General features: G+C 39.4%; 1 protein-coding gene across 1 annotated transcript in view; it reads right to left on the reverse strand.

Moving 5' to 3' along the window:
• The window catches only part of ITGA4 (integrin subunit alpha 4), a 33,327-nt gene extending 11,172 nt beyond the window's left edge, over positions 1-22,155 (reverse strand). Inside the window, exons 1-17 of the mRNA XM_056496553.1 lie at positions 21,856-22,155; positions 21,633-21,754; positions 15,738-15,844; positions 15,510-15,639; positions 14,151-14,218; positions 13,369-13,498; positions 10,144-10,229; positions 9,756-9,815; positions 9,525-9,662; positions 8,770-8,881; positions 7,088-7,182; positions 6,686-6,776; positions 6,183-6,228; positions 5,657-5,811; positions 4,617-4,771; positions 1,411-1,560; positions 271-347 (exon numbers count right to left, since the gene is read on the reverse strand). Of these exons, the coding sequence (XP_056352528.1) occupies positions 271-347; positions 1,411-1,560; positions 4,617-4,771; positions 5,657-5,811; positions 6,183-6,228; positions 6,686-6,776; positions 7,088-7,182; positions 8,770-8,881; positions 9,525-9,662; positions 9,756-9,815; positions 10,144-10,229; positions 13,369-13,498; positions 14,151-14,218; positions 15,510-15,639; positions 15,738-15,844; positions 21,633-21,754; positions 21,856-22,040 (1,907 nt within the window). The 5' untranslated portion in view covers positions 22,041-22,155. The remainder of the gene's footprint in view (positions 1-270; positions 348-1,410; positions 1,561-4,616; positions 4,772-5,656; positions 5,812-6,182; positions 6,229-6,685; positions 6,777-7,087; positions 7,183-8,769; positions 8,882-9,524; positions 9,663-9,755; positions 9,816-10,143; positions 10,230-13,368; positions 13,499-14,150; positions 14,219-15,509; positions 15,640-15,737; positions 15,845-21,632; positions 21,755-21,855) is intronic.
• Between the last annotated feature and the right edge of the window lie 2,025 nt (positions 22,156-24,180).

The following is a 24,180-nucleotide window of genomic DNA, read 5'->3' on the forward strand; positions in this document are numbered from 1 at the left end:
AATTTATGTTTTTGTGAAGATGTATTTTATGGGCTGTAAAACCTTCTAATTATGGAATAAAAGTTATTCAATCATATAGATTTCTGTTACATTTCCTGGAAGATTTAGCATTTAAAAATAATCTTCAATTAGGCACAGCTTTACTTCTTATTTTTTTTCTCCGGAAGTCCTAAGAATTTGCAAATTCCTGTTATTTGTATACAAAAGGAATAATTTAAATAAAACCTTACTAAAACTTGTCCAAAATAATGAAAGCTATATTATACTTACTTTGGAAAAACAACTTTTCCAGAAACTCTCAAGTCAGCTGAACAATTTTCTTGGGAGCAAAATCTTGCAAAAACAAACTGTAAAAGCCAAATTAAAAAAACAAAAGGCACTTCAGTGTCTTATGCTTCCTATTGTGACTATCAACATTTTCAGAGAAAGAAACCCATCACCTAATAACTAAAATCAGGAAGTGTCTAATAGCTCTTGCTGCTAACATACAATTCAATCAGGCTATGATTTTCTACTTTCCAAACACATTCCATGCATCCAGAGTAACAGTGGGGAGGCATTCCAGACTCAGTCTGTCACAGTTAAACCTGTGGGTGTATGTTCAGACAATTTCTGCAGCAGTACATAAGGAGGGCAGAATGTTTTAGAAGATCCAGAACTGGTGTCTGTGCAGTCCCTCCTATAACACAGCACATTAATTTCTGCAAGAGTTTAATTACACAACCCTTACTTATGCTACTGTTAGCAAGGTTTGAAGAAAGTAGAGACACCATGAGTTGCAGGTATTCATGCCTTGGTTATCAATATGTTCATGCCTTGGTTATCAATATGTTATACTCTCTTAATAAGTTGAGATTTTTTGGGAAAAATGGTTAATTCCATAGTTACTAAAGGATAAAGAATATACTCTTTCTCCTCACAGACTTTGTGTTTAGAAACCTGCAGTACCTTTACAGAACTAATATTTCAGCAACATCAACACCTCAAGATTAATACCAACATGATATTGTGTATTTAACACAGAAATAATTTTAAAGTACATTTTTATATTGGAAAGTGACTCATATTACGTAGTTGAAAAAGAATGGATATTTCAAAGAGTGAATTTCATACATGTGTGTTCTGAGGTATACAATACTATATATGCTTCCAAGATCTCTGCACATACCTTTTTTTATTTTTAAGTCATAATACAGATTATATACAAGTTCTGTAAAGATTTTTTTTTTCAGCAAAAAATTAGGCATCTTTTAGCATTCTGGTTTATTAATTAATATCAAGACACTCTCCCTAAGTGTTGGTCTGGAAAATGCATTCCTTCGTCTGAATCAGTGAAGCTTTTTTTAACTGGAGATTAAAACATGAATATTTACTCACTGCATTGGAAAAAAAGAGAACTCATGCACTAACCTTGCTTTTTATAACATCTTTTTCTTTCCTGCGTTGAAGAACAGGTTGAAGTGGTGAAAATTCTTGAACATTTCTTTTCTGCAGAATATGATGCCCCAGATGATAACTTGCTTCAACATGTACAGGAGTCAAGATATCCCTTACATCTTTCTATGAAAATTGGAAACCTAATGAGTTAATCATATAAGACAGAACATGTATGCTTATGTTTTAAAGTTACAAGGTTGCCCAGAACTCACTAAAACAGCAAAACTTATTTTTCACATGCAAAATAATTCCATATGACTAATATACTTTTCCAGACATTTCTGTTGCTGAAGGAGGCAATCAGAAATGCATAAAAGCATGATATGTTCAGTGACACCATCAGGCATTTCAGAATGGGTGATTCTTCTGTGAGCAGAAATCTTACTGAACTGAGCCTACTTCTGTCAATAATCCTGCCTCACACACCCATTTAAGGCTGCACTGCCCGAGTAGAAAAATAGTCAAAGTTGCCTAAAATGGAGAAAGTTAACCAGTGGAATGAGGCCAGGCAAACTCAGTGGGTATTTAGGTATGATATCAAAAGCAGTTCTCCCACAGTACAACTAAATCAAGTCATGACTGCATTTTATTTTTCTGCCCCTTTATTTCCCGATCTGTATTAAAAAGACTGAACTCCTCAATAAATGACTATTTTGTACATGAAGCCTTGCCTGTGTAGGAATGTTCAGATCAGAGTCCAAACTACCTACTTGTAGAAAGCTGAACAGCTTGAAGCACCAACAGTAACAAACCTGATTAAATTACTCCCTAAGTGTAGGGGGTAGACAGACACTGATTGCCCTTCCACATGGCCACTATTTTAATTCTTACATGCAAGCTTGTGTTGGCCAAATCACACATTATCTAATTCATAATAATTTTCCACAAGGTCTTCTCTGCATCTGCTTTATATTAATTCCATTATACTGATTAGCTATTAATTAGCCTTTACTCAAAATACATAAAATTTATATTGTCTCTTGCAAGGACTGTACTTGACAGACATTCACACTTACTTAACTTTAGGAGCTTCATACAAGTACAGAAACCTCAGTGGGTGGAAGGAGATGCTTATAATGCTATTAATTAAGAACTGAAAAGAAAATTAAATTCTATAGAGGGAAAAAAACCCTAATGATGGGCTATAGGAAATGATGAGGCAAATCAGTTCCTTCCTCCTACACAAATACCTGCTAATGCTGGTACAGCAATCTGTACAAGGTCAGCTGTCAATCACATCTCTGTTAGTTTATAAAACTCTTATAAAGTAAGTGGCAATTTGCCACTGCTCCTGCAAGCAACATTCACTTAGGTGTGACTATCAGTTAAGATGCATCTGGGCAATTTTCCAGTAAGTAACATAAGCTTTCCTTTCTACCCTGAAGCTTTATGATGAAGAATTGGCTTCTAATAGTGTCACAAACAAAAGGTGAGGGAAACCAAAGAAGAAGAAAAATACACATAAGGATATTTCCCTGCAGGTTTTTTTGTAGCTGCAGAAAATAAAATTTATTTTCCAGCCTTTGTGCAGGATCAACTGCATCAGTCACCTTGATGGATGTTTGTTTCAAAAGATCACAGAATTGCTACCTTGAGGATATGAAAAGGCTAGGCAAACTAGTCCATTCTTTTATTGCCCTTATTTCTACTTACATCTAAATACTCCCTTCTCTTTCCCTCTAGATAACGTCTGACAGGAGAGAAGTCTATTTTTATTGAGTTGAATAAAATATGGTTCCTTTGTGTCCACTGATGGACTTCCAAGTTTTTCCATCCTTTTTGTTTTGGAAGACAAGCTTCTAAGATGTTTGATAAAGTAAAAGTGAATAATTTTTTCTTATTAATTGAATGGCCTTAAAAATATTATATCCTTGTCCTGGTTTTATTCCACTTTCAAGTCCCTCATTCATCTTTCAGAGGGATGTATCCAGAGGGATACATCAAGCATGAATACAACAGTCCATTCCCTCCAGGGCAACAGCCACTTTGAGACTACTTTGTAGTTAAGATCTTACAGACAGATTCTTACTAGCTTACTTCTGGGTCAGTACCCTGCTCAGTTTGAAAGGATGGTGGCTGTTGGATCAAACTGTACTTCAGCAGAAACCAGCAGCTGTGCCATCTATTCCTGGTGTTGGTACAGCCTCCCTGGAGACGCTGCAGGTCTCCAACAGCCTCCTGCTGTGCCCATTGCTCTGGCAGAACTTCTGCCTCAGTGGCTTCTCCTCTGAAGCACTTCTGCCAGCAGATTTTCCTACAGCAGAGCTGTCTCTACACCATCACAGAGGGAGAACTGTAACCATATTCACTACTAATCTGGTCCAGGAGATCCCTTTTATATATCTGTGCAGGCTTCACGTTTGTAAGCAAAGATCCCTTTTTCAGCACGGTACACACACTTAATCTTGTTCAGCTCTAAATTCATTTGTGGAACTCTCACGAGTGCTCTTCCTACCCCATTTCCACCTTCAGATTATGGGTGAGTGCTGCATTCCTTGAAGGGAAAAAATCAAGCAAGCCCAAGCAATGCTCCTCTTCAAACCCTGCTAGCCTTTGGCTCCTTGCAGCAAATTCACAAAGCACACCACACTATAAACCTTGAACTACAGACTTTTCTAGCAATCATCTTCATTTTACTTCCAATGAATCAGGAATGGTTCTTTCCTTTTTAGCTGAGTCTAGCTTAACTACTCACAATAAAAACAGGAGCAAGACCATACACGTGTTCTTCAAAGTAGTTACAAATGACAAAACATAAAAATTACAAGTTTTAAGATCAGGGAGTACATAAAAAAGTTCCATCAGAAATGTTCAGCAGAACATGAATATTATATTTCAGGGTTGCTCCAAACCAGCCTCAATCTATGTATGATCTGTCATCCATAAACATGATGAAAAACATTCAAGAATGCTCATGGTCCAACTTAACCACTGAAGTTATTATTATTATTATGCATCTTCTCACCAATGTAAGAGATGGCAGACCCTTGACTTCCCCAGAGAAAGCTGAGAAAGCATCAGAATTAAAATATATTAACTGTGGAAGTTCTGAATACAAGTATTTTACTTCCAAAATGATGTCTCACAATTGTACACAAAATGGGCTCTTTTGCAGCAGGTCTGCTTTTCAAAGGAGAACAAAGGATTTACAAGACAATACATACTGAAAACTACATTACCCTCATAAATGCTGGATGGTCTTTGCAGGCAGTAATATTGCTGTAAATCTTCACTTTTCCTGAGATTGTATCGTATGTTCCATTGGAGGAAAAATAAAATCTTGCTTGTGTATCCTCTTTTCTGCTCACGTCAACACTCAGATTATACAGCAATACTACAAAATTAAACCCAGGGAAAATAAAAGTCATAAAATCTTTGAGTGTTGCAATCTTAATGAATTTATGGTAGAAATTACAATTTCTGAGACACTTCCGTAAGTATGTTCTGTAGCATCCATTTTAAAATGCTCTGCTTAGAAACACACTGACATGAATCCATACCTAATAAAAACTTCTAGTACCCTGAAAATTGATTACTTCATGGCTGCTCCCCGATACATGCTTTTATATCAGGGATAGTTCATCAGGTTATATTTATATTTTCTATCAAAATCTATTTATAGAAAACCCCCTTCAGTTAGTGGGTTGACAGTAAATTACAACAAACACTTAAGTCAACTAACACTGACAAATGTTGTTTAACTTCACAGTTTTTTCTATTTAAGTTAGCATTAATTGCCATAACAACAAGTAGCAAGCAAGTTTCAGAGCATTACAGATTTATTACTTCTAAATTTTTGCCAAGGGTTAGGTTATCTACAATTTCTGCTAGTCCTTTTTTCAAGTTAAAAAATCTTATGTACAAGTCCAACAAGGGTGAGCCAGTCTGACTGCTTATCTTCCAAAACGAATATGAGTTTCAAAAGATGTAACATGATCCCAGATGTTGTTGTCTGTTCTCACACAGAAGAGTTGAGCAATTTAATTTTATACACTACGTACTTGCAGGGCTGTTTGCAGTTTAAAATAGCACATGACAAGCAGGTTAAAAACACTCAGGCAATACAGTCAATCATGATATAAAAAAGGTATCCATGTTTTCAGCTCCTCATTTTATACTGAAGTCAGATTAATGGTCTATTAAATACCAGTAGCACTATTCTGCAAATAGGTGCATTTAAAATGAATACATATAGTGGGTTATTTCTCCACTAGCTTACCAATGTAACCAGGTACCTCCCGTCCTCTATAGGTAAAGCATATCTTCAAATTCATACAGGTGGCAGGCTGCTCATTTTCCATGCAGTCTAACTTAGTTCGATTTATTGAACTAGAATGCTTGATAGAAGCTTCAACAATTATCACTGGTTTTGTTCTAAGAACAGAAAAGAGTAAGTGTTCACAAATAATGTTCAGATATAGCTTACAGAATCTCTGCAAAAAATAATCGTCCCTGACAATTTTTATATTTTAGAATTAAAATTTTAAAATTATCTGCATTTTTCACACAGTTCCAAATAGTTGTATTTCACATTATTTGTTACCTCAAAAAGTTGCAGATTATTTTAATTTTTTCAGTATGTTTACTTTAATGTTTCATTTGTAGGGCCTTCTAGAGCCTAATGACTGAAGTTCAAGACATCAAGAATATAATGAAATTAAACTACTGAATTTTAATTAATTCCACTAAAAAAAATAGAGTTACATTGTATGATCTTCAAAAGTACTGAAACGTAGCAATCTCACCTCAGCACCACAGCAGAATCAGAGAAAAATGCACCAACAGCTACATCTGCACAAAAAGAATGTATCAATAAGCATGATTTGTCAACAGGAATTACTTCTTTGGTACAGGCATTTTATAGCATACTCACCTTTTGGTCAGTATATTTAGGTTAGCACACTAGTCTGGACAACAAACATGCTTCCAGTGCCCAAACCAGCTCATTGGCATTTGTAGTTGAGACATCTGCTTTAAAATTATAAATCACATTTCTCTTCCCCTTGTGCACTATGATCTCACTATGACATTGTTCTCAGTCCTTAAATAATAGTTAGATGACCGTGAAAGCTGACTGCCTGGCCTCAGCTTTACCTCTTCTTTTTTCTTCCCAAAATATCAGATGCGACATGTCATCTCAATGACAGATTCTGCTTCTGTTAGAAGTAATCAAGTAGCACAGTAGGATTGTTCCCTATGAATTTCTATACTTTTTAAAAGTAAAAATAAACAAAATTGTTTAATTTACCTTGATAACCATTGTTATCTACATCAATGCCACTTGATATGGACTGTCCAAACATGCTTAAAGAATTACTGACTTCTTGTGCTTCTATTCTCTGAGGAGAAAAACGTAGGAGAGAATATTATTTTTGGAAAGCTAAACTCCAAGTTACAATTTCCAATGAAAAATGTTAGTAGAACAATCCTGCTGCTGAACTTAAATCCCATAAACCTTTTCTAAAGCCTCCAAAACAATTATTTTCTCTCTTACAGGTTATACTATGACTGGAAGTCACAGATCACGTAAACATTTTCTGAAGTCTTTTAATGTATTTCAGATGGTCAGACCGTTAAATGAAGGGAAAACACTCTCAGATTTAAACTTGAGGTTTTTCTGGATTGGGTATTTTGCATTGAAAAAGCATACCTGTGAAAACGATGGTGTTATTCCATCTTGCCTGCCATTGTATATATAAATTGCCCCTTTTAGATTATCTTCTTGTGGAGCCCCAATTGCCACATCTGTGGAAAAACAATTTAACAATGATCTGTTGACTAGGAAATATGACCACGGATCAGCTGAAGACATGCAAATCAAGATGCATGCAATGTCAGACCAGATTTACTTGCATCAATTCAAAGCCAGCATTGAACACCAACATAAAGCAAACAGAAACAATACAGACCATGTCAGAACCTGATTCTACCTCAATTCCTATGTGTAAAAAGCAGCAATCAAATACTGCCATTTTGTTAAAGATGAAGTCTATTACTAATTTTGACCCTTAAAAGGTTAAAATGTTACCATGAAAGAAGGCAAAATTATCATGATCTTTAAAAAAAGAGGGAAAAAAAAAGCCATGTATTTATGGAACATTGATGATTTTCCTGTTCTTCCCACATGGATTAAGTCACTGAAACACGAGTAGTCTTATTATAGTGCCTAAAATGAGACATTTATTTTTCTATGAAGTATCTGTAACAGTTAATAAAAAGCTTTAAGAGGCATTTAACAAGGACATTAAGGTAGCTGGTTGGTACAAAGGGATATGTTTTATGCCTAGATAACCTAATTCCAGAGGGGTGTAGAACTCCTAACAAACTGAATGTTCATTCTACTCACCAATCTACCCTCAACAGCCCTGACCAAAACCTCTCATGTTTCAAAAAGCCAGAGGTTGATAACCAAACAGTGGAGGGAGGGATCAGGAGATTATTTACACCATCTTGAAAGTCACTATTAATAACTGAACTTGCAAAATCAATAACTGCACTAAGCAAAAACTGAACTCTCAGAAATCAGAAATACTTTACGCTGCACTGAACCAAAATCTCAAGAAATGCAAAGCCTCTGACTGTTGGGTTTTACCGAGCAATTCTCTGACTGAATCCATACTGTGGTGAATAAACCACATAAAACATATTATACATCTTTCTACTGGTGAGATGAAAGTGGGATGGTCAAGTTGTGCCTGTTAAAACTACACATATGTTCTTGAGGTCAGATTCTACACCAACACATACACCATTATCTTTACAGGACTGATACTGATGGTTTAGATCATTGAAGAAGTTGGCTCTGCTCTGCTTTTTAATTACTAGAGAAAAATGCTTTATAATACCCAATTTTTCTTTATATTTTGCTTCCAGCCTTTTTCTTACAATTTTTTTCCTACTGCCACCCTGCATATTACATCCACTTTTTATTTCAATATTCCCACAGCAGTCTCCCAACATGAAGATTGTTTTCAATATTTGCATGTATTCAGTACTTACTGGTGACAGAGAAGCAGATTTTGACTTAAGTTTTGTTTATGATTGTTACAAAATTGCCAAGTTGTTCCCCAACCTTTGTCTCAGATATTTAACACAGCATTAGTGAGTCCATTTGAGGTCCAGCATCAAAAATTACAGATTATGTTATCACTTTAAGCTCATGCTCTTTTATTAGACAGAACCTAGTCTCCTGGTATCAATGACTGTGAACCAGCTGTACTTCAAGTCAGAAAAGTCAAGTCCCAAACCAAAAGAATTCTCAGACTTCCATAATTCTCCTGTTTATCATGACATTCCACTGACCAGAGAGAATTAAACCCACCAGGTTCTTACCTTCAAAGCCATCATTATCTATGTCTCCTAGATTGGCTATGGACTCTCCAAACCTCGCTGCATATGAGTCACTCCCGCTGAGCTCTATGTTCAGTTCTTCCATCTTTGCTCCCTGAAGGAAAACAGAGTCAATGGCACATGAACAGAGCCCCTTCCAGGTGACCTGGAATATTACTCAAAATGTTAATAACTGCCTTGGATACCAATATATAACCCTACCAACTCCTGGATGTAGAAGCAAGCATTTTCAAATATATTTTATGGTATTTAGTGTAAGAATATACAGTGATTGCACTTCCACTTCTGAAACCTAGAAAGAATAAGAAGCCTATTCTAATGCATGATCTGTCCAGTCAAATTATTTGCAAACTGACAAATACCAGTCTCTTTCCTGACTGGTACCAGTAACAGCATGCAAATGTTTCATTCCTTGTTGATTTTTGAAGGGCTGAATAAGTTGTTCCTTGGATGGCAGTTCAGTGGAAAGCACAGCAGTGGAAAAGGCTGCAGTGGCAGGCTGTCACCACCTACAGCTCCTAGGAAACCAACCCAGTCTGTCCTCAGTCCCAGCATTGGGGTGAGTAACTGTGCTACAGCTGACACTGCAGCCTTTGGGGGTGTGCTGTGCACTGGGGTACTCATCACAGCTCCACTGCTGCTTTCTCCATATCTGGAAATGAGAGGAGAACTCTTCCTTGTAGCCTGTTAAACCAGAACGGCTGTGTTGCCGTGTGCTTTTAAGAGAAAATACTTACAGAACCTGAATTAATATAGACATAAACTCTTCCCTCTTCTCTGATAGTACTTTGCATTGGAGCACCAACTAGTAAGTCTGAGAAGCCATCTGCATTCAGGTCCACAGCACAAACTGCAGCTCCAAAGTAAGAACCAAGCTGCGTGCAGACAAGAAATCATTATTATTTTTGAATTTTGATGAAGATGCACTAGAAGTTATAAGGTGCATAAAAATAATATGGAAGATTTACCTTTTTACCCCTTAGTTCAAACAGAATATTTAGTTGCCTCTCAATGCTAAAAATATATGCCTAAAATGAAAAGAAAATACAAGTTCAATTCAGCAAACTGTAATCTGAAATACTTCCCAGTGCTTTCTCTATAGCATGTGCTAGAGAATCAACAAAACAATGTACCATATCACAAAGTACAGCTATCTCCTATTTCCTACCTGCACCTTTAACATCATAGTTCACATTAATGCTACCCAGACTGCCTACTCTAATTCCTTCTTCAACTTTTCCTCCCATGAGAAGTCATATCTGATACTTGTCTTTAATATATTAATCTAAATGGGAAGATCATGGGTGTTTTTGTGGGGTTATAGTCTTCAAGCCAATATTATAGACAATCCCTTACTTTACCAGTCTGCTCCTGCTGGGGAGCCCCTCCAATTACTTCTGTACTGGATGGTGTCAGAAAATGTCCAGCTCCAACAGAATATCCTGCAAATCAGAAATGCACTATTCAATACTGGAAATGTAATATAACAAAGAGTGGGAGCATGCCTTATAAAAGCTGTCAACACCACAAATTATCATGAGTCTGACATTCAGACCTCCTGTAAGTCACCAATGAAAATAGAATAGAAAGTGTTTGAAGTAAAAGGTCACTACAGGCAGTAAGTTCCATCAAGCAGGAAAAAGTGTCAGAAACACTCATTTCTTCCCAAGAACTCAATTATCTGCCATACTTCAAAAGACAATAAAATAAATTGCAAACACCTTCTGTTAATGCATATTCTGCAATTGTTCAGTGAGTCCATACTATTAACACAAATAAAAATGATCAAAAGTACACGCACTGTACAATGTGGAAGTACTTGATTCAATTGTTACTCTTTGATTATTATAACTGGATTGAAGAAAAATTAAATGTAGTGCTACTTCTGTGTGCATACACACACACATCAAAATGTCAGGAACAAATTGCAAAAGCCTGATTGTGCAACAAGAAAACATTACATCAGCTTTTGTAAATAAATCTACATTACAAAGCATTTCCGTATGTGGAGAGAGATTGTAAACAGGACCATATTTTGGTGCAGACATCCAGACACAGAATTGCAAAACAAAGGCGAACACCTTAACCTGTAGCTGCACAAGTCATCATTACTCTTTCCAGAATACAGTACTGCTCAGTTGAAGCAGGGAACACACATAATACATTCTGTTACTCTTGCATTTACTCAATGACTGCTGATGTTCACAGCATGCAGAGAAATTGGAAAAAATCATCTTGGATAGATGAGGACAAGCTGTGAATCTTTCATTTGTGAAGATAACTGCCTAGAATTCAAATTCTTATTAAGCTACCTTTTTCTTTTCATATTTTAAGTTAAAAGAGATGAATAGAGCAATTTATCACTTGAAAGTCAACACCTAGTTTTTATTTGCTCAACAAAAAAATTAAGGATGAACCTTAATTTGCTTCCTCTGGCATTTATTTTCTAGTTATTTTTGTTTTGCTAAAATGTAAACATACTAATTCTTAAGAACGTTAAAAAATCCCAAACATACCTATTACAGTATGTAATATGAGTACATATAGTCCTCATTTTTCTTTAATGGCATAAAAATGTTTGGCAAGGGAAGAGGAAATCACATAACTGACCCTTTAAATTTAAATGCATAGAGAAATGTAATTTTATTTCCAACTCCATTGTTTTCTCTTTTCTACCATCACTACAGTTGTTCAGTTTTCTGAAATGTTATTTGCCCTTTTCAGATTTCTAAAAGGAACTGTCTTCTACTTTATGATTTCTTTAAGGCAGTTTGTTAAATGTCTAACGTTACTTTTTTTATCAGGGCCAGCTGACTTGAAAGACTGAATAACCTTGAAAATTCCTTTTACAGAAGTCAGCTACTACTTTCCAAGAGACTCTGAAGAAGCCAAGAAAATATAACGTAGTGTTACGTATTACAAGTGTCTTTCTAATGTCCTGCTTTCAGTTGTTTGGTACACAAACAGCTTTGTTTCTTCTAACTTATGGAAAATGCTACAATACTACTGCACTTCCTGTAGTCTCTAGCTTCCTAATTATTAACAGTTTAATAAAAAATATAAATAAAGATGCCAATGTCTTGTTCCCTACCAGAGGAAGAAGAGAGTAATTATTTGGTAACAGAACTAACCCTAAACAGATTGTTGTCTTCAATAATTACAAAGACAGGACAGAAGCTGAGGGAGGGGAAGAAAGGTACCTTTAAATTCTTTCACCACACTATTGATTATCATGAGGGAAGGAAGCAGAGGTTAAAGCAGCCTGAAACTGCAAAATTCCAGGTTTATCACAGCTTCTACTGTAAAGACACACAGATGAGTTAATGGTGCCCTTCTTCACTTTCCTGTAAAAGGGCAAGTTTAGGAGACGTATGGCTCTGCTGAGCCAACACGCACCAGATCACTAGAGTGAAGCAAACTCCAGCTGATTTCAGGTCCTGGATGGCCAAGGTAACAAAGAGAGACCACATACATGTGGAAAGACCTTCCCTAACTTCTCCCCAACACAGTCCTTATGTCTCCATTTGCCTGTATCTGGCTTCTGACTGTCAATGATTTGACTCATTCATTACAGAAAATCTCATATTTATAGAAGTATAAATTTGGAATGAACTTTTTGAACTGGTTGACCCTAGGGATCTTTTAACACCCAGTCTTTCTTCTGCTTGACTTCCCCACAGAGTCCCTGTGGCCTTTTGCAGGCTCAGAACTGAATTCTAAAGTCTTAGACTTCAGTCAGTTGACTGCGTTTCACAATAATTATTTCATAACGTTTGCCAACTTCCCATTGTCAGAGGAGTGGAATCAGAAACAGGAAATGTTTATCCACGCAAGCCGGAACTTTGAATGGGAAAATGCAAAAACCGATGGTCACAGGCAAAAATATTCTTGCTCAGGATTCAGGAAGGACTGATGAGACTTTTCTCAGTGTGTAGTGAGAAGACTGAAGCTGCTGTGTTTTTTTGGCATAAACCTTTCCAAACTGTAGCACTAAATTCAGCTAGTTACTTGGATATAGGTACATGAGTAGAACTTCCTTGGTTACAGACACTCAAAAATGAGGTTTGTCTTCACACATATCCAGACTAAGTTATGTTTGGAATAAAAAAACCCAAAAAAACCCAAACCATTGGAGGAAAGTTTGTCTCTAAAGATCTTAGCATACTTCCCCTTACTGACAATACAATTAAGACTTGCTTGCAGTGTTCACTGTAAAAATCTTTTCATATTTCTGTTATATGTGAAACCACTGTCTTTTTCCGTGAAAGCTCTTGGCAGCGTTTCAGACTTGAGCAAAATGAAAGCCATTGCTAACCAGAAACATCCCTACCTTCTAAATCAAGAAATGGTCAAAAGTCAGTGGTGAGATGATAAGAATAGGAATCCACTGTTTGAGAAGCTTCCTCATAAAAGGAACAGAGAAGAAGCCTTATAAATAAGTAATATTTAACAAAATCAGAACACATCTTTAGAACTGTTGCTTCTGGGATTAATAGCAAAAACACTGAAAAACACTGTGTACTCACCCCAAGACCAGCTATTTAGCTTATATTTTAGTAAAGTATTAAATATTTTAAGTACCTAGATAACTGCCAAATTTCACTTGGTTATTTGAATCTGTGTAAGCATGGATTGTATTTGCAGTTGTATTGTATACAAAAACAGAACCAGTCCAATAAAATGATCCAGGGGCTCCCATTATAATTAAGTCCTAAAAGAAAAGTAAAACAAAGCCATGTTACTCACATTGAAATATTCACAATAAGCAAAACAGCTAAAATGTTATTCTTTAAATCTCCTGTGAATTCTATTCTATGCTACTGGAGATGCATCTGGCTCAGCACTGGTGTTTACTACTAAATTACAGATAATATTTTCCAGACTTTGTAAGAATACCATTATGAAAAGCTTTTAACTGTAACAACAAAACAGAGCAACAACCAGGATATTCTCTTCTCAAAAGAGTTTTTCAGAAATTAAAATCTTAGGGTGGAATGGAGATTAAATAATATAGAGTATTATTCTGTGAAGCAAGAAGCTAAGCATTATGAATGTTACATCAAACAGATTAAAAAGAATAGTAAAATTTCACTCTCTGCTATATCCATGCCCTTTTTCCATGTGAAAAATAACTTTGGATTAGTAAGATGTGAAAGTATTCTTAGAAATAAAAATTAAAGTCTTATTTGGGAATTATCATGCAAGTCATACATAGTAAGATTCAATTAAAAAAATTCAAAAAGTGATTTTCTCTCCTACAATAAAATGCAGCATTGATATTTGCATTTACATATCCACTTTTATATATTATATATAAAAGTAAGTATATAAACAGAGAGACATTTGGTATCTTTAATACACACCTCAATGTAAAAACTAGACATTCCAGCCTGACATGACCCATGGTTTTCTCCAAACCTTCGTGCATGATCTGGGAATGGGCAAGAAATATTGGAAAGGATGAGAAGCATGTAGTTTCAGAGTTTTGTTACCAGGCTTTCAACAGACGTTGAGACAACTCAGAAAAAAAAACCCCAAGCAACACTTCCCCCAAAAAGTTGGTTTACAGTTCTGTAATGACACTAAAAACACTGGTTTCCACCATATGGCCTTTAGATGCAATATAGCATTGTACCAAACTCAAAACACTATGTATCACTTGATCACACCTGCTTTTGAAATATTTTGACTTTAAAGGCTACACTTTTCTTTCAAAACTGTTCCATGAATGAAACAGCCAAATAGTTTGAGCACCACATCTGGATGCTCTTCCACTCTGTACTTCAGGCATTCTCTGACAGGCTCATGCACCTTGACAGAACTTGCCCTGTACTCCACTGGTGCCATGAAGGGTTTGTATTATGGCAGTCTTGGACATATTGCTCTCATCCTAGCAATCCAACACTGTCCCAGCTGTCTTCCTGCAATTCTCTGCTGACTGCCTGCCACCAGTGTACCCTTCATTCCACAGATTTGTTTACTTAAGGTCTCCAAAGATAAAAGCATGATTTCACCACCCCTTGTAACAGTCTCCAAAGCCAGCAGCAGGACATTTGATGACATTACTGTCTGCACAGAAAGGTCAGACTGTCAGCTGATCCTTGCACTGGCAAGGCACAGGATCATTCTCCTGGGTGGGTGGCAGGCAGATGAGAATGGGAAAGCATGGATGGAATAACTTGATAGATTCAGGTCTTGACTCTTATTCTGCTCCTCAAGCTCTCTGAGGAAGAACCCCTGAAGGTCTCATGCCACAGCAGCAGCCTTGGAGAAGGCAAGTATGGGACAAGGACACACAAGGACTGTGATAGGCACTCCAGCACCTTTGTATCAAAGGCTAAGGAGCAAATGGCAACAATCACTTGCAGGTATTTCTGCTGCTGTGCTGTGAGACCCTCCAGAGCAATGACAAGAGTAAAGGAAGGAAGGAAGAATGTCCTCTATTGGCCTGTTTTTGAGAAGCACACATCCTTCAGCAGTGCAGTCTGGGAAAAAACTATTCTGTTGCCCTGTTTCAATTTTTTTTGCTTTTTGAAAGCAAGTTTTCCTTGAAGTGATAAACATCTTTACATCACAAACTGGGCTCATATCATCAGCATTCAGCCTCCAAGCCTTTGGCTGCAGAACACCTGCTCAGAGCAACACAGGCTTTTCACAAACACTGCACCATTCAATTGTGTATCTCACCCTTCCCTACAAAAGGACTCAAGCATTCTGCTTACCTATATAGCATGGACATATTCTTCTGCTCAGCTCAGTTCGAAAATCAGGAGGGACGGCAAAACAAATACCATGTGGCAGTTTGTGCTCGTTTTTCACATAAAACACATTTTTCCACCTATGTCCACAAGCCTATGGATATAAAACGAACACAGCATTTGACATGGAAGCCCAAGAAAGCTGACTGCAGTCTGACAAACAGACACACAGACCCAATGGTTAATACATACAACGATAGACCCGCTCTCCTTGGGCTGCCTCGACAAGCTGACGCCCAGCCACTGATTATCCCGCTCCTCCAGACAAGTCTTCCCACAGCGCTCTCCACTGGGATGGCCTAGGAGACAAAGAGCAATGCTCTGAACAGAGGGATGGGGTGAAGAACAACAGGAGCACCTAAGGACTCTGGGGGCACAAGGCAGCAATTTGGGTTTGGTGGATTTGACCTCTGTCTCTCTCTTGCACAAGTCATGCAGACTTTTTACTTTCCTCTTGAGCAAAGGTATGACTGTGGGCAGCCAAAGGGAACATATTGGCTCTGAACGTGATAGGCTGGCAGTGAGGATAGCTCCTCCATCATTACTCAGATAGAAAGTGACATTACACTCAAATTTGATGAAGGGCTGTTCCTGTAAGTGCTCTTCAGATCATAAGAAATACAAACAATACCTCTGAGTGCCACCTGAACTCTATCCTAAAGTAAAATTCTCTCCAACTATGTGTCTATTGGTAGCAGGCCTTAAAACAATCTCTACTGCAAATGGCTATGAAATAAAGGTTGTATAACTGCCATCTCTACTGGTGATAGCAGATCATTACCTATGCATGTCCTGCATGCTCCTTTCACTGTTGCAGTTATTCACCAGCAGCTCTTAGTGCTTGTTTTTAAGTAGAGTTATCTTTTAAATAACTTTGAGACAATAACATTGAAATGTCTTTAACTCTGCCCTCACACCCCAAAAGACTACATTATTGCCAAGTTAGCAAATATTTGCTTTCTTCTGGAAAGCAGTAACGGTCCCCAGGGTAAGGAGAAGCTACATGTTTATTCTAAGTTATATAAAGCATGCTTTTCCTTTTCAAGATACTTGTATGAATAAGCATTAACCAAATTATTGAATCGGTATTTTCTATGCATCAGCATGATAGTTTATGAAAAAAAAATTTTATAAAATAAGGAAACACATGATGTCATTTGAATAAATTCTTTTGCATAATTTTTAAGACTCTCTCGGATTGAACACAGCTACAGGTGAACCCAAAACATCTGATGTTTAAGGGTTAGTTTAGTTACCCAGAAGAGTACAAACCAGAGTACTAATGCTGATGGGACATTGTTTGCATGGAGAAAAGTCCCATAAATCACCCCACAGCTTCTCACCTCTTGCTCCACCAAAAAGCCTGCAACAATTAACCCACCTGCGCTAAGAGCAAAACTGGGGTTTATTAGTGTCCAATACAGTACAGAGTTTAAAAGAATACATAGATTATCCTATTGGCTAATGTCAGAGATGTGAACTTCTGTGTACTGAACATATACTGCTCTTCAGAAATAAGTGTGGAATGTAGTTTTGGAATTGAATTTTGGAGTTATGTCATGGAAAACGTCTCACTTCCTAAGGGAATTATAGAACACGTTAATCTGATTGAAATCTCCTCAGAAAGTAAAACTCCATTACACTCCCACATGTAAGAATTAGTCCCCCTTTAAACTGCAAAAGGCACTTCTGTTAACTCCCTTCTAGCCATGCTCTTACAACAATAACTCTTATAACAATGACTTACCTGGGACTTGCTTTTGTGTGGATTTGCAGGAAATGGAAGAAGTAGAGAAGACCAGGGCAACAAATTTAGGCCCCAAGAGACTGAGACTTTTTATCAGTAAATCAAGTAAAACCAGACAATGATGATGTGAGAGATGAGTAAGTTCAGCCTGACTCAGTGCTTCATTCCTGTGCCTGTTTCAGAGGTTTGTAACAAGAAAAAGCACCACCATTCCTTGACACTCATTGGATTGCATTCCCCTTTTCCTTTGCTCCAGTATATGGCGATTCAGGATTATTTTGGCCCTCTGCTGATATGCTGCCTTATGCTTCCTCTCTTTCTCTGACTGGCAAGTATTCAACCACCTTGAAATTACAGACTTTTGTGGGAAAGAGAAACGAGAACCTGACATCTCAGACACCCTGATGAGTCCCTGCTCAGGCTATGACATTATAAAAGCTTTATCAAATGAAAAAAATGCAGTATTCTGCACAAGCAACAGAGCAGCACTGCATAAGCTCAGGAGGATATGGCAGCTTGGTTGCCTCAGGGAAAAGGAGCACGTGCTGTCATAAAGTCACTGAGAAATAAGTAATTGCCCATGCCTGTGTACATTACACAGCTGGAAGATACACTTCTGCGATAAACCCTTCTGAACACATCCACAGAAACAATGCAGCTGCAGATAAATAAGGTCATAACTTACAAAGCCACTTCTGGTTTTGGCCTAAAGGATCATAATACAGATGTTTGCAATACCATCTGAGAAACCAGTTTTATACAACTAGCTCCAGTGTTTTCCATGCCCAACAGCCTCTCATAATCCTTTTTATCCTCCCATAACTCCTCTGGTCCTATTGCTAACTGATGAAAATGATGAAGCCTACTGCAAAGGCAATAAGCCTTCTGATATCCTTTTCCTAGATGTCAGGGCCTCACAGTCTATTTCTACTCACCAGGAAGTATTTTCTGTTTTCACAGATCTCATAGGTTTTATCTCTCTTACATCCCTCAAATGACCTCTACCCAAAACATTTTAAAATGATACCTGTTTCCATCCTTTACAACAGACCTAAGTCCAGAAGATCCCATGTTCCTTGGAATAGTATGGCTATTTGAAAAAGGTCACTTGCAAGGTATGAGCCGTGGAAGCAGCATAAAAAAGCCAAACTACCAAAACCCAAATTTACTGAAGTCAAAGTTGAACACACACAGCTCTGCCTTTTGGGGGAAACCATTAACTGTTCGCTTTTCCATTGTAATGATTCAGCTGGGGGAGCTAGAGGGCAATTTGTTCACAGGTTAATTGTAGCAGAGACTTAAAGGAAGGGAGCAAGACTGAAACTGCATACAGAACTTTCTGGCCTATGTTAAACAGTATGCGCTGAACTTACTGCATTCATTTGTAGCTAAAACAGTTTTTCTTTAGACTGGATGGCAAATTGTACATATTTCCTATATACTTTAGCCAGTCAAACACTGTTTCAAATCTGAGATGAGTACTATAGAAGAATTTCTGTAGCATTTTGTACGTACAAACTTCAATAGGTCAAAACATCTAAAGAACTTGGTGTAAATTCCTCTGCAATAATCCATGACTACCCCAAACTAATGTGGGCAAGGATTTGAAACTCAAGACTAGAAGATGGACACCTAGTGCTTCAACCTGAAGCACTGTATCTTCTACTTGTGCCTGAAGTTTGATTACAAGCCTCTGCATCGAATACATGCCATTATTTAAAAATACTCCAAATACAAATAAATCTGCAGTCTAGAACACTTGACACCATAAACAGAAGTACTAGAACTCGAAAAGAGACTGAAAACTCTTCTATTCATCAATCAGAGAGAGATTTGAAAGTGCCAATGAGGGGCTAGGCATACAAAGACTTGCTAGTGTATCTCATAGCTCTTTTCAGCTCTCAAACCAGCCTAGGGCCTGCAACATCTTGAAGAACATTAGAGTTCTTTAAAGTATATCTGGATGAGTTATCCCAGACACTGTGATAACTGCAGCACAAGACTGTTCCAGGCAGCTCTTCTGCTACTGAGGAAGCAGATAGGAACGTGTGACATATAAAAATACAACAGCAGTTTTGTGTGATCAGTAGCTTCCTATTTGTTTGTGAATCCTTCATTAATTAATTATGGCAGCTTTAAGGCTACTTTAGTGAAAAAAAGTGACAAAATATTTTAAATTTATGTCTCTAAATAACTTACATCCATTTATTACAGAAGCTCAACATTTGGAAAGCCATTTCTCTTGCCTGTTATCACCTCTACTTTCTTATGACTTGTAATTAGAAACTTACCACCTCAAAGATGCTTTTACCAGAATTAAATGTGAATTCAACTATTTAAGAGCAGGATAGAAACACTTAATTCTCATTGTGCCTCTTCAGCAGTGCAATACATTGCCACATTTTTCTAAAGAAATTCCCTATTCTATGAGTTCAGAACCCAAACTTGAATGAGTTAGATGAGAGATAATTAAGTTCAGCTTAGTAATTGCAAGTTTCCCTGCATATTTCTCTGACCTCAGATACCACCCCACTTCATTCACATCCCATGCACCACAGCTGCCTTTGGCTTCTCCACTGACCTCAATGACCTGTTTTACAATACAGCACTTCTTTTCAAAATCTATTTAATTTCAGAAATACTACAGACAAACCATAGTGATGCAAAGATGTCATCAAGCAGTAATGGAAACCTAGAGTTTGCCAAAATCTCACATGGTATAACTATTTCTAAAAAACATATGTTGTGCAACCTGCAGCCTCTAAACCTGGGAATAGAGGCAATGCTAACCCAAGCCTTTGGAACCACAAACATTTTCATATACCTGTTGCTTCATTTCACTTAGAATCCCTTAAGCTATTGAAGAAAAACTGATCATATTATTTCTTTAGAGATTTTGTTTCTCCATTGGCTAAATGAGTAAACTTAAAGGCACTGCAGACATATGTAGTTTTCAAAGAACCTGAAACTTTCAACCCTTCCTTTCTTTCCCTCACACAGTAAAGCACTATTTTTACCACCAATCCAGGAACAGGGGTTTATTGCCTCTTAGCATATGCTATTTCACCACTGTAGCTGACCTCTTTGACTTTTTGCCAGCCTCCTCCTACAAATAGCCAGTCAGGAAAAAAAAGCTCTTTGTTATGTATAACTTTTTAATAGATATAGTATTGGAATGAAATTACTTAACAAAACCCCTAAAAAACTACTTGGGCTTATACAAAGTTAATTTCCATTCTTTCTAGTAGCAACCGCTTGTCTTTCTTATGCGACTACACATAACCCTTAGGTTTTGTTAGACCAGTTACAAAATATAACTCTTATATCCATCTGTAGCAAAAAAAATAAAAAAAAAAATTAAAAAATGGACAGAACCTGTGAGTTCTAACTTTTATGCACATACACGTAAAGAAATAATTGTTTTACCAATTTTTTTGGTCACAGAATGCTGAGCTCTGCCCTGACAGCCACCAGTCCATGGCGCGCTATTGCTTTCAAATATTTTGATAGCCCTTTCCCGCGCTCCTCCTGAACATAACGGATGGGATTCTCTTGGTCAGAGGGTGGCAGAGCACCAGCTGAGGAACATGCTCTCCATAGCGTGTGAATGGCGTGAACAGCACCGCAAGAGGGACAGGAAGAGAGCCCAAAGCAATTCACTCATGTTCACGGCAACCCACTGCGAAGCCTTCCCCTTTTTAACAAGTATCCAACACTTGGAAGTTGAGTAAGTTCAGCCAGTTACATCGCCTAAGTATGGAGACTGCGGAGATAGAGAGAAGTTAAACGCAGGACCCGTAAAAACTGAGTCAGTCAAAAATAGCTTTGTTCGCCTGAAACTCCAGCAAATCTGCAAACAGGGAGAACCCATCGGCAAGACAGCTGTGGTTCAGAGTTACTTTAACGCGGCTTTTACGAAGGGAAGGCTTTGCAGAAGGAAACGTGATTTAGGCACACATTTCCACCCTCCCATCCTTGAGCTGACTGCACTCACCCACCGCCCCGAAAGCTGCCCCAGCTCTCCGCAGAGCAGTTTCACACCGAAACTCTCATGGGGCTTTTGACTCGGAGGCTGAAAGGTGCGAAACGGCTGTGGGAACGACATCTGGCACACCTAACTTCCCCTAGTCAATTTTTTCTCTCTTGATGCCGCTACAGTGTTTGGGCAATAGCGCTGATCTCGCCCTTGGGCTGGAGGCACAGCACGCCGCAGCCTGAGCCGGAAGGGCCCAGAGCATCCCGCAAGGCAGCGGAGCAGAGCCGGGGCGCGCAGGGCGGCGGCACCGACCCCCCGTGCCCGGGCACCGACCCTCCTCCCCGCCCACGCCCCGCCAACTCACCCAGCTGGAGCTGCTCGCACCCTCCGCTGGAGTTCCCCCCGATCCGGCACCGGAATATGGCCCCGGGGTTGAGCACCGACTCGTTGGCGGGCCAGCTGGCCCGGGGCGCGCCCGCCACCAGCCTGCGGGGCAGAGACGGCAGCGTGAGGAGCCGCGGCCGGGACAGAGCCCCTCGGGGGCGGCCGGGCCGGGGGCTCGCTCACTCACTCACTCACTCACTCACCATCGCTCCTCGCCGTGGCGGTGCAGGAGAACCGAGTACCCGAAGAGGGTCCCGTTGTCCCCGCGGAAGAGCAGCGCGTGCCGCGTGTCCAGGTTGTAGGGCCGCGCCGTCGGCAGGCACTGCCACAGCAGGAGCAGCGGGGCGGCCCAGCCCGCAGCGCCCCGCGCCCTCCCGCAGCTCCGCATGGCTCCGGCCGAGCGGCAGCGCACCGACGCCGGCTTCCCGCCTCTCAGCTCGGCGAGAGGGCAGGGCAGCGCCGCGCCCCGCCCTGCCCCGGGTCGCCCTGCCCGCAGCCCGGCCTGGGGGCGTCCCTGCGAATGGGCCACGGCGCCACCTCCTGCGGCAGGGCCGCGGCCCCTCTCCCCTCCCGGCGGCGGGGGTCGGGTTTCTCCCCGCCCCGTCCGCGCCCCCGGGCCCCCGTGGGACGCGGCCCTCTCTGCTCTGCCGGTGTGGGGACGGCCGCGTCCCCCTTGCTTCACCTCCACACACTCGCCCGGCCGGGCCGGCAAAGGGGGACGGAGATCCTGCAAACTTTCCTAAAGTCTCCCGTCGAGCAGCTGGCCGGCAGCTCCACCCAAGCGCAGGACCGCGTTATGAGAAAGGAAGTGTGGAGAAGATGGGGTTTTCCTTTTAGATTTAGGAAGAAATCCCAGTGCCCCTGTATTGAAAGCCTTCCCCACCGTCGCTCTGCTGAGGGGGGTCTCCTCCCTGCTGTGGAATTGATTCCAGAGCCGCAGAAGCAGAGCACAGTGAACCTGGCCTACCCATGTTGTGCAAGAGTGCTCACTGCTGATGGCCCCTTCCTTTCACGTGTGATGTAGTCAAAACAACCGCTCATCGCTTCTTTTACATTTTAGAGTAACTTTTTCACATTCCTGTTCAGTTCTTCAGTTGCTGACAAAGTTAGCAGCCATGCCTCCAGAGAGCAAAGGAACAAAGGAAAATGAGCATTGTGAAAGAGATCTGGTATTTGGCAGACCTTGAAAGGGCTCCCTTGATCTTAGTGAGGAGCTTTTCTGTGCATGTTTTCAGCAATCAGTCCCTGACTCTTGATTTAGCTCATACTGTGTTGTGTTCATCCTCAAATCAAGGCTTTTACTTCTATCTGCAAACCTTGCCTCATTGAAGTCCTTTGAATACCAGGGCTTCCCTGCTATAATAATCCCTGTATATGGATAACCTGTGTATAATGGTATTTTGAATCTGAGGAACAATCTAAATGAAAGTTTTAGTTACAAAAATTACCTACTGTATCTGGAATAAAATCAAGTATGATTGCAACTATTGAATATTTTACACAATAGAAATAACAGTGATATGGCAGACTATCATCCTCTAATGGAAATTCAGAACATGGCATTTTAAGCTTCTTGGGAAAATACCCCAGTTTCATTTCCATCAAGTTAGTGGAAATGTGGAAAGTTTCGCACTTCTGCAAAATGCTGAGCAATTACCAGAGTGGGGCACTGAGGCAATGCAGAGTGAAACATCTTGTCATCCTGACCACATGCAGATGTGTAGTTTCTGGAATGAGATCAGCACAGTGGAAGATCTGACAGTCAGCCAGTCTGCAGTGTATCTTTTTTTAAGTCCTCAGCTCTGGAGCCATCAGAGGGTTCTCCGGATGACACTGATGTGGAGCAGTGGCTGTTTCGTGTAAAGAAGTCAAACAGCTCCTCAGCTGCTATTCATCTTCCTTCCAATTACTGACATCAAAGGAGTTAAAGCAATCAACAGCAGCTGTGAATCTGCATTTCCACTACTCAAGAAATTTTCACCCTCATTTTCAAAGCAGCAAAACAAACATGATTCAAAACCAAAATGCTAAATTGTGGTTTAGTTGGTGAAAAATTGTAACATGGTTGCACCACCATGATGCAGGAATCATGTTGAGATGGTGGCAGGGTTCCTAGCTGACAGGAAAAAGTAGGTTGTGAAGTTGGGATTCAATTATTCCCACATAAAAAGCTGCTTATCAGCTATGATATGAAATTGAGACCTGTATGTTGAGACAACACATTCTGCCTGTCAGGAAGAAATTTGTGTGTTGTCTCCTGGACTCTGCTACAGTGGATGTGATCATGATCCACTAGGCATCAAGGAAATCAGTGGAACATAAATTACTGGGGAGTCAGACATCAATATTTTGAGAAATATTTGCAAGTTTCAGTACCATTCAGGTGCAGGACCAGTCAGAGAATAGAAAAATGCAACTGACAATATGGAGTAACGGAGAGATAACTTGAGGTTTATTAGGGATTAAGAGAATTTGCAGAAAAGGTGGAACCAGAACTGGAAGCCAAGTACCTGTATTTGCAAATCAAA

Source organism: Oenanthe melanoleuca, chromosome 7 (genome assembly GCF_029582105.1).
Source record: "Oenanthe melanoleuca isolate GR-GAL-2019-014 chromosome 7, OMel1.0, whole genome shotgun sequence".
Lineage (NCBI taxonomy): Eukaryota > Metazoa > Chordata > Aves > Passeriformes > Muscicapidae > Oenanthe > Oenanthe melanoleuca.